Source organism: Tachysurus fulvidraco, chromosome 6 (assembly GCF_022655615.1).
Source record: "Tachysurus fulvidraco isolate hzauxx_2018 chromosome 6, HZAU_PFXX_2.0, whole genome shotgun sequence".
NCBI lineage: Eukaryota > Metazoa > Chordata > Actinopteri > Siluriformes > Bagridae > Tachysurus > Tachysurus fulvidraco.
Window position 1 is genome coordinate 6,460,579 of NC_062523.1, and position 10,831 is coordinate 6,471,409.

General features: G+C 37.1%; 1 protein-coding gene across 1 annotated transcript in view; it reads left to right on the forward strand.

Annotated features, from left to right (window-relative positions):
* Positions 1–404: 404 nt before the first annotated feature.
* itga4 (integrin alpha 4) overlaps positions 405–10,831 on the forward strand; it is a 42,965-nt gene continuing 32,538 nt past the window's right edge. The window contains exons 1-6 of the mRNA XM_027162576.2: positions 405–825; positions 1,402–1,514; positions 4,381–4,475; positions 7,467–7,596; positions 7,725–7,792; positions 8,595–8,724. Of these exons, the coding sequence (XP_027018377.1) occupies positions 626–825; positions 1,402–1,514; positions 4,381–4,475; positions 7,467–7,596; positions 7,725–7,792; positions 8,595–8,724 (736 nt within the window). The 5' untranslated portion in view covers positions 405–625. The remainder of the gene's footprint in view (positions 826–1,401; positions 1,515–4,380; positions 4,476–7,466; positions 7,597–7,724; positions 7,793–8,594; positions 8,725–10,831) is intronic.

Genomic DNA, 10,831 nt, shown 5'->3' on the forward strand with positions numbered 1-10,831 from the left:
GGAGAAGAGGAGGAGGAAGAGAAGAGGAGTGGAATGAAAAGGAGAGGAGGAGGAGAAGAAGGAGGAGGGGAAGAGAGAGGAGGAGGAGGAGGAAGAAGAAGAAGAGTAGGAGAATGAAGAGGAGAGGAGGAGGAGGAGGAGGAGAAGAAGAAGGGGAAGAGGATGGGAAGGAAGAGGAGGAGGAAGAGAAGAAGAAGAGGAGGAGGAGGAGGAGGAGGAGAAGAAGAAGAAGAAGAAGAAGAAGAAGAAGAAGAAGAAGAAGAAGAAGAAGAAGAAGAAGAGTAGGGGGAGGAAGAGGAAGATAAGGAGAAGAAGAAGGAGGGGAAGAGGAGAGGAAGAAAGAGGAGGGGGGGAGTAGAAGGGGAAGAGGAGGGGAAGAAGGAGGGGGAGGAGGTCGCGCGCCGGTCCGCACCAGCAGCAGCCGCAGCAGATGTTCAGACTCAGAGCGCAACAGGCGCGCGCACATTCTCACACACGTACACGAGACCGCACGGAAAACTTTGGGTAGAAATGAAATGAAGACTTTGTTCCGTAACAAGAACTTTCTCTCTGAGTTGTCGAAACGTCTTCTGATCTAACACGTGAAATTATTCAGTACCGATCAGATCAAGTAGATTTTACGACCATGACTACAGAAAGCCAGAACCGGACGAGCTCCCGGTGGTGCGCGAGCGCGCTGCTGTCCGGGCTATTCTGCGCGTGCTGCCTGCTGATCTCTACGGACTGCTATAATTTAGACCTGGATAACTCGGTGCACTTTGGAGGACCCAATGCGTCTTTATTCGGTTACTCAGTTCTGCTCCATAAACACCAGCAGAGCGCGTGGTGAGTGCAGAAAACTTTATGACCAGACTTCTACTTTATCTTATAGAGTGCGCGTGAGAGATTCTCGGGGATTGGATACTGTATAAAATAATAATGCATGCTGTTTGGAATATCTGTAAATTACAAGTTTTATATTCAACCCCTTCAGCATTATAATATTTACTCTTTTACTCCTGTTTTATTCTTTTTAACATATTTTAAACTTTTTTTTAATTAAAATCACATTTATTTTCTTTAATTGTTCTTTGTTTTTGTTATGATTTTATAGTGTTTCTTATTTTTCATATATATTTATTTTTCCCTTTTATAAACGTTTTCTAATTTCTGTGTAAAGCACTTTGAATGACCTCTGTGTATGAAATGTGCTATACAAATAAACTTGCCTTGCCTTGCCTATAAAAGATGTCACTAAAGGCCTTTTTATTTAAAAAAAAAAAAATAAATCATACTGTTTTACTTTGTCTCACTATTCAGTGTAGTAACAGAAGGTTATATTTGTATAACTTCCATTTATTGCGTAACATAATTAGTGTGTTAGATCAACACATGTAACCTGGATTGCTGTATTGCTTTTAGGTTGATTGTTGGAGCACCGGTAGCTGATTCCTCGTTTTACTCCAATGTTCAAAAACCTGGTGCCATTTACAAGTGCAATGTTTCGAGTAAGAACTGTGTACAGATTAAAACTGGTAAGTACTAATTTTTTAAGCTCCGTAAACTTCAAATGTTGCTGAGTTTATTAGGCATTAGTTATGGGAATTTAATCAAATAAAATGGTGATATTGCTTTTCACACTAAAATATCTTTAGACAAATTCCAAGAACATTAGGCAGGAACCTGGAGAGGAACTGAGATTCAAAGAAAATGAGAACCCATCCCCTGTATGTGTAGTGGGCACTGGAGTTACTTTCCATGTCTTCCCTTTTTCCTTTCCGTCCTGAATTTCCCAATAAACGCTAAAGGAGTTCTGTTGCCGTTTGTGCTCTCTTGCTCAACGTCTAGACATGAAATCTCTGAAGCTCAGAACATCTCTGTTCAATCAAATTCACATGCCACTGGTTTTAACAGGTCAGAGTTAGTGGCCGCGTCTCCTTCCTGTGTATTTACTGAACAAATGAGCCATGAATGAAGTGGGCTGGTCAACAGGGCTGGTCACATTTCTCTTCATTGTCATTAAGAAGCATGACTAACTCTCTTTCCCCAAATAAGGGAAGTAGGGCTGCCATTGTTTCAGGCCTGACAGGAGTTGGACAGGAAATGCAAAATATCCTTCATACATCAGGAATTTTTTTCCAAAACAGTACAGAAGAATCAGGACTAGGCAGGATTCCTTACAGTGGCTGCACGAGAATGAGAAATGGCTCCCACTGAGAACTGACAGAGGATTTATACGAAGTTCTTGGTGGAAAAGCATGATGTCAGCCAGACTGTCTAGCACACTTCCAACATGTGCTAGTGTAATGCAGGGCTTGAGGGAATACAGCGGTCCTGACGTAGCACAGCACTTGTGACTCAACTTCTGCTAACATCACTGGGCTCACATGAATTCCCTAAAGTTTATAACAATAACGGATTTCATGCTCGCTTCGGTGGACGATCTCACCTGTAACCAGGAGCTTTGAACCTGCGACCTGCTGCTGTAATCATCAACAATGTTCTGTGCTCATATCTGGACTACTTAATACTGTATGTTCATATAGAATATCCTTTTAACAAAATTAGTGCTGTTTGTTTTTGCTCTACACTTGTATTTTCTGTAAGCAGGAAACACCCAAAATACAGAAATAATCAACAACAGGTTGTGAAATTGTCAGTTAGTTCCTATATCAGTGAAGATATAACAGCGCTAAACAATTGGACTTAGGAGATTTTTCACACTACTCTCACCTTTGTCTTGAATTTTAGACATCAATATAATCTACATCCAGATTTCTTTAAAGTTGCTTGATTGACAGACATTAATAGAGAGTAAGTGCATTTCAGTGATGTGACCTGCTATGAATAGAGTTCACTTCATGGGAACATGGTTTTTAGTGCATCAAACCGAAGTAAAGAAAAGGTGTTAAAACCATAATGAGTCATCCAGATGCTTTTCAGTTCCCTGCACAGGCATCTTTAAAATTGCCTCAAATTGTCAGATTAAGATGCAATAAAATACTGTTTAACATTGACATTGAACGTGTCTCTGGAAAGGGAGCAAATTAGAAGATGGACAAAATGTTATTTCTCAGTTCTGGTTGTTCTATGCAAAAGATGATGATGTGGCAAAATTAGTAAACAAAACAAAAAACAAAACAACAAAATAAAGAGAGAGAGAGAGAGAGAGAGAGAGAGAGAGAGAGAGAGAGAGAGAGAGAGAGAGAGAGAGAGAGAGAGAGAGAGAGAAGCAATTCTGCAAAGTGTTTCTTTAAACTCATCTTTTTAAGTACAATCTAATCTTATTTTGTATCTTTGGATGTTTTACGTTGTTCCAGATCACTAATAAAGAGATGTAAATTTAAACCCTACTTTTTGTACAGTTTGGAGTCTGAAACCTAACACGCGCATCCTTTTTACACAAATCAAGATTTTTATTTTTGGCTCGTATATACCGACTCAGCATGTCCTCAGTTTCTGTATAACTGTACAGCAGGATGTCATGAATAGATACAGTTATCTAAAAGGTCTCCCTGTCCTCTTGAAATGCTTTGAATACAACAGTTACTGTATTTATGTGTCTTGCGTGTGTCGTGGAAGTTTTGAGGTTTGAGAGAATTAAAGCATACAGTAAAATATCATACCAGTAGGCACGGGCAAGAGTAAAAAAGGTTTCACGGTTTATTGTCTTCAGCTTTGCAGAAGGACCCAACACTCCACATGTAAAATCAGAGAGGACATGTAAAAGCAAAACATCATTGGCTTAGAAGCATCGCCTGCTAATCTTCTGACCAAGCTAATCTGTACCTACCATTTACCCCTGCATGTATACAGCCCAATCTCAGTAATACTGTAGACGTATTAGATAATCTAGTGTAAATAGGGTCTGATGATCAGGACCTGACAGATTGGGAGAATATAAGAGTTTTGAGATCATTAACAATAAACATTTTCACAAAGTTTTACAGGAATCAGGGTGTTGTTCCACATCCCTATGTCAGATGCTAGCAACCTGCAAAACCTCTGAGGACAACCATCATAGGAATGTAACTCAACCTATCGTCTTCTGGATGACGATTGACTCTAGCTAGTTCGGGAATCTGTCTTTGGAGAATTTTGGAACGTTTAAACTTTGGAATTTTTTACCAGCAACCTAAATGCAGTGAAAAAATATCTGGTGGCTCTGTGCATTTAAATTGAAGCTTACAGTACAATCTAACATGGTTTGATAATGTTCAACAGCTAACTAGTTAACGCAAGTAACGATACTTAACACTTAAGAACTCATGCTGGGGCAATGAAATAGATCTTGAAATATCTTCAAACAACATATTGTTTACATTTTCATTCTGTTAGCATTTGCTTGGTATAGTGTTGTCTCTATATGTAGTATGTGTAACACTTTTGGATCTTGCGTAGGTGTCGAGGATTGTGGGAAAACATGCAAGGCTGAAAGCGACAACCAGTGGCTCGGAGTCAGCCTTTCCCGGAGACCATCCAACGGTGATATACTGGTATGACTGGTATTTTTCAGTATTCTTTAGATTGTCATAATGAGCTTCTACATAAATTCAACATTGTCACAAGGCACCTGAATACAGAAATATATACATTATGATTACATGTTAAAATTTACATTCATATCAATATTACATATATTACATGGATCCTGGATATTCTCAGGGAAATTGTATATAAATTTCCTGAGATTAAAAATAATTATTACCAATCTTTTTTTACCTTTAGTATTTAGCTTCTGTCAGATGTGGTGACTATAATGTATGTTTAAATCTAATGTATGTAATTAAGGTCATTGTTGTACAATGGTTTACTTTGAAGGTGCGTGACAATCTGTGTGAAAATGTTTTTGTCGGCCAAACTGAACTAAAAATACAAACCTGATTAGTGATTTACAAAAGTTTTGCTATTTTTTTTGCGTTTAAAAAGTAAGAGCTTTATTTATCCTGATGTAGGAATGTTGATAAATGCAAATCAGCCAAACATTTTCACAGCACATCGAAATTTAGTCACGATTACAAATCTCCATTAAAGGTAAAGCTCGCTGAGAGCCAAAAATGCTAAATTTTCCAGTAACCAGCTCGGCCACTACTGTGCGTCAGCTACCAAAGGCACAGTTGAATTCTTCCTCCTGTTATAGGGTGCCATAACCTTTGTCCTAATTTAACAGATAGTCTGATTTGTTCTGAATTTGTCTGGATTTGTTTCAGACAGAATTTTACTAAAGTTTCATGAAATTTGTGTGTATTTGAAGCAAATAAACAATTGCGAGGGTAATCTGTACAGAAAATCACAGCTACTTATGATTATTTATATGATTCGACTGCTATCGAGGCTCATATCCCTGAGTCTCCTTAAATACGTACATTTCCACAAACACAGTAGCTCTTGTAGGATATGATTGTTATTCCCATAGTGGATTTTCCTGAATCGTGTATTTCTTGATTAAAAGCTCCTGTGAACAATTTGCGAATAAATAAATATGCTCATGCCCATCTTAGTAAATATTTGTACCTTGAGAGAAAAAATATACCTGAAGACGATCTTTCTGACTGTTTACAGAGTTAGAAGTTTGCTAATGAAGGCTTTGGTTGCAGTGAAATTACTAAGTGAGTGCCTACAAAGTTAAATAAATAGTTGGATCTTTTAACTCGTTTCACCAAAGGACAAAAAAAAAAAACAGTATTTGCTCCTGTTTTATTGAGCCATGTTTAGCATTAAATGTCTTAATCATGATAATGTTTAATATAAAAGTACAAATTTCATACGTATTTCTGTTTTTAAGATGGCAGAGTGCGATTTCCTCTAAATGAAACATGATAAGCTTATTTCTGAATTTTAACGCGACTAAAACGGAAATAAGTTCTAATTATGTTTGAAGTGACTGGAGTCCTTAAAATATGACCTTAATACCTTCGTTTTTTCTTTCAAAATGTACCACAAATGGTTTATGATCTATAAAGTTAAAATGGCCACATTATGTTCGTTAATACTGACTCACATGCTATAAGATCAATTTTTATATTATCTGTGTTTTATGCACTTTCATATTGCGACACAATGTGATTAGCACATTTTATTAATTTAATAAGTGACAAGCTGATGTCAGACATAAGGAAGATGGCTAAAATGTAAATGGGTTTTAAAACTGGGTCTGATCCAGAACCCAAGAAAGCAAAACTGCTGAGCGTATTGCTTAAAGGTTTAAAGTTATTGATGTGTTCTGTAATGTGAAATGTATTTATGTACTTTATGTAAAATACCTGGGGGAAAAGTTAACAATAAATTTGCCTTCATTGTAATATCTGTAGTATGCATATATTAAATATTTAAATAAAATTATTTAATATTTATACTACTTATATAAATATTAGTATAGATTTACTCAAAATTACTGACCTCACTTTGAAAAGTCAGTAATTTTGAGTAAATTAAAAAAATTTAAAAAACCTAACAAAATATCATGGTTCATTTTATTATTAAAATTCTGAGTTATATTATTATTATTTTAGCCCGTAAGATTGGTTCCTTTGATTAAATATCCTTTGGGTTTGGGTTTGGTATCCTTTGGGTGATAATAGCAGCGTATGCTTTGTCAGTTTACATATAAAAGCTTCCAATAAATAGACATAATATTTTTTTAAACATTAAAAAATGTTATTAAAATTTTCATTATAAAACAAATCTAATCTGATGGGATGTGTAGAAAGCTTCAATTTAAAGGGGTTCCTGAGTACAAGAAGACTGAGAACCTTGTGTTAGAAAAATCCATAACATAATAAACCTAAACGGTGTTCAGATAATGCTATAAAATAACTGTGTATTTTTAACGTCAGACTGTACGATAAATTTTTTTTTTTTAAAAAAGACCAAACCAAAGTCCAGAAAAGTGCGGACGAGGGAAACATTGACCTTCCCTTATCAGCCTATAATTCTTTGCGAGCGTCCGTCCACTTACTGTAAACAGTGAAGTGACGTACGGTTAAGTACGGTGACCCATACTCAGAATTAGTTCTCTTCAGAATTAGTTCTCTGCATTTAACCCATCCAAAGTGCACACACACACAGCAGTGAACACACACACATCGTGAACACACACCCAGAGCAGTGGGCAGCCATTTATGCTGCGGCGCCCGGGGAGCAGTTGGGGGGTTCGGTGCCTTGCTCAAGGGCACCTCAGCCGTGGCCGGCCCGAGACTCGAACCCACAACCTTCAGGTTACAAGTCAGACTCTCTAACCATTAGGCCACGACTGCCTGACCCCTGCGATCAAACCCTGGCACTTTTAGCATGTACATATATATTTACGATATTCTGCTTTTAGACTGTAGCATGAGTCAGACGTTATAGTTGTATTCTGACTATCATCTCATCCGACAGTCATGCTCCAGGACAGGAGATTCCGACGCTATGCAGTCTGCAGTTCATTATATCTAATACAAAAGGGCACTTGTCTTGTAAACCCCTTACACTGGTTCCAATTTCAGGCATGTGGTCATCGCTGGAAGAACGTCTATTTCTCACAAAAAGACAATCAGAACAAGCTGCCCTATGGCGTGTGCTTCCAGTTCAACTCCGATTTTAGCCGCACAACAAACTACATCCCCTGCTACAGAGGTACTTGTATTTACGAGCTGCCACACTAATGCGTCTTTCAGGCGCACTATACGATGAATGAACAGAGCAGACAGTGTTCAGAAGTTAGTGGATAGACAGCATGGCTAAATTCTTGTTTGTCTGTGCAGATCATCATAGGAAGTTCGGTGAAGATTATGGATCCTGCCAAGCTGGGATTTCAAATTTCCTTACTGAGGTAATTACATTTTACCAGATTGGATATGTGTTACGAGCTGGATCTGAAACAGTGGTTTTATTTCTCGTTTGTTTTGTTTCTGAGGCGAAATTTTGGAGAATGGTCTGAAAATATCACTACAATGTTTGATCCAGTAGATTCTGGAGTATAACTGTCCATAAAAGTACAATCATCCTGTTTCGTCTCTCCATCAAAACATTACTTTTTTATCAGCATTTTAAGCATCCAAATCATGTAATTCTTCTGATACCACAGCAAATTGCAAATAATTGCATTTTTAATTATTATTTCTTTTTTGTCATATCTAACATTGTCCATGAATCAAGTTATTTCCTCTTATCACTTTGGTTATAGCAGCCTTTCTTTCTTCACTCTCTCATTTTTGTGTGTGTCTTAAAGCTAATAACCCAAAACAATTAGCTTGTCGTGTTAACAAAAAGTGCTAAGGTCTCCGTCCTGAAGATATCCACATGTCATAAAAAGTTTAACTTCTGCCTGTAAGGAAATGCCAACACTGGAGATTCCTTTCATCACTCTTTAACAAACATCTCCACAAAGAAAACTTCACAATTCCAAACTATTTGTTTCTGTAAAGCATCCATCATACAAGTCATTGTGAACATGCTGCTACTGTATAAACAATAACAAGTGCATGAATAGAATCTCCGGAACCGACCAATCAGAATCGAGCAAAAAAAACCTGCTGTGTTATAAACGAACATGCTAATTGACTAACTGATTAAATGTATTTATTTAACATTATAGGCTATGTTTCATGTGCTGATGTTAATGTGTTCTGAAGGATCTGATGATAATGGGAGCTCCCGGGAGTTCTTACTGGACCGGCTCGGTTCTGGTCTACAACGTGACCAGTAAGGTGTTTGCTGCATACGTGGATGATGATAACAATGTGCTCTACGGCAGCTACCTCGGTAAGACCGATAGTAATAGTTTGGCTTACTTCCTTAACTGAAGCATTTCTAATCCATGACACATATCAAGTGGTGATCCATTTACCAAATACAATACAATACAATATACTGTTCCATGCGTATTTTATGAATATGGAAATATTAATTAAGTAAAATCCTTTAAAACTGTGAAAAACAATACACAAAAAATGGGATCTAGGAATATTTGAATATCTACTGTATATACTGTATACATGTCTATAAGTCTTGGGTGATAGAATGACCATATTTGGAAGTTGAGAGGCAAATGATCAAGTGGTTAATGAGCACAGGAAATAATGACCATATATGGAGTGGCCCACAAAATATGGCATTATTATGCAAAATATGAAAATTAGATGGCATAACAATAATATGTGCTGTATTCTCTTGATATTAATCTGTAATAATAGTGCAGGTGATTGACATTACCGTTTAAGATCAGTGAATGCATGGACTGTCGTTAATGTAGACATAGAAAGAAATAAAAATTCAAGACAATAGAAGCAAAATCAAGGCTCGGAATTACATAGTAATTATCAGGTTCAGGAGATAACTTTGCATTTTTCAGACTGGTTTGTTGTTACCCGCCTTTGGTGACTTCACAAACAAAAAGTTTTGGAGGAGGGGAATTAATCATCGATTTCCACTTTCCACAATGCCCACTATTTTGTATTGAGTACAAAGCAAAGTGCTTTAAATGATCTGTTAAGTCGATGTGGACACTGGGAGCTTGGTATACAACTGTCTAAAAAGGTTTGTAAGATAGTTCTGATCTGGTCTAAAATTAGACATACAATTATAGGGGAAAAGAAAATACACCCTCCTTTAATTCTAGGTATTGGTTTATCCTGAGTTATTACAATTGTGAGGTAATCACTAACTTAAAGAAACAAACAGATGACCTCAAGTGACAACAAAACACCAATTTTCAGTCACATATTCCTACTTGTACAATCGGAGTAATCAGCAGCCAGGTGTTACAAATTATCTGCACAAGATTAGTTAATCTTCGATAGGCGTAGCAGTCTCTTTGAATGTAGTTTGGTGTTATGGAGCACTCAGGTGTGTGGAGAAAGGACGTCAGTAATGACCTCAGAGATGCAACTCATCCATATGGATTGGGTGGATTTACTGCTCAGAGATGTAAAGAAAAACATCATGTGCTACATCATATTATCTCTATATAAGCATGAAATGGATGTATTCGTGACAGAAAAGGAAAAAGACTGAACAACTATGGCTTTAATGGAAGTGTAACTAGGAAACAGCTTGTTCTCTCCAAAACTCATTCTAACAAACCACAACATTTCTGGAACGATATCCTCTGGACCAACGTGGAGATGTTTGGTCATCATGCAGAGTGCCATGTTTGGTCAGCAAACACAGCGGATCACCACAAACACCTCCTTCTAACTTGTGAAACAAGTCGATGGACGGGTGATGAGTTGGGCTTGTGTAGGAAACGTGCAGTCACTGAGAAAACAATGACCTCTACTTTATAACGTAATATTCTAGAGCCCAAACTTCAGCTGGGTTGAAATTGGGTCATGCAGCAGGACAATGATCCAATGCACTCCAGCAAATCGATGTCTGATTGGCTACAGAAGAAAAAAGAAATGGGTGTTGGAATGCATGAGTTAAAAATCCAGAGAATTTCTCTAAAATGATATCTACAGAATAGATAAGACTTCTACAGAAACTTCTGGTTATTGGGGTGTATTTATTTTTCCCCTCCTAGTTTATAATTCAGCTAATTTTTAAATTTTAAAGCGTTTGGAAGACACCCTTAACCAGACCCACTTACATTTTAATCTTGCTATATACAACTGAGCAATTGAGGGTTAAGGGCCCTTCTCAGGGGCCCAGCAGTGGCAGTTTGTCGGGCCTGAAATTTGAGTTTGCAACCTTTCAATTCAATTCAATTCAATTCAATTCAATTCAGGTTTATTTGTATAGTGCTTTTTACAATAGACATTGTCTCAAAGCAGCTTTACAGAACATAAACATAGAGCAGAAGGTAGACATAATTAATGATAAAGGAAATAACGAATAATAATAAAAAATAAGAATTAACAGAATAAAAATT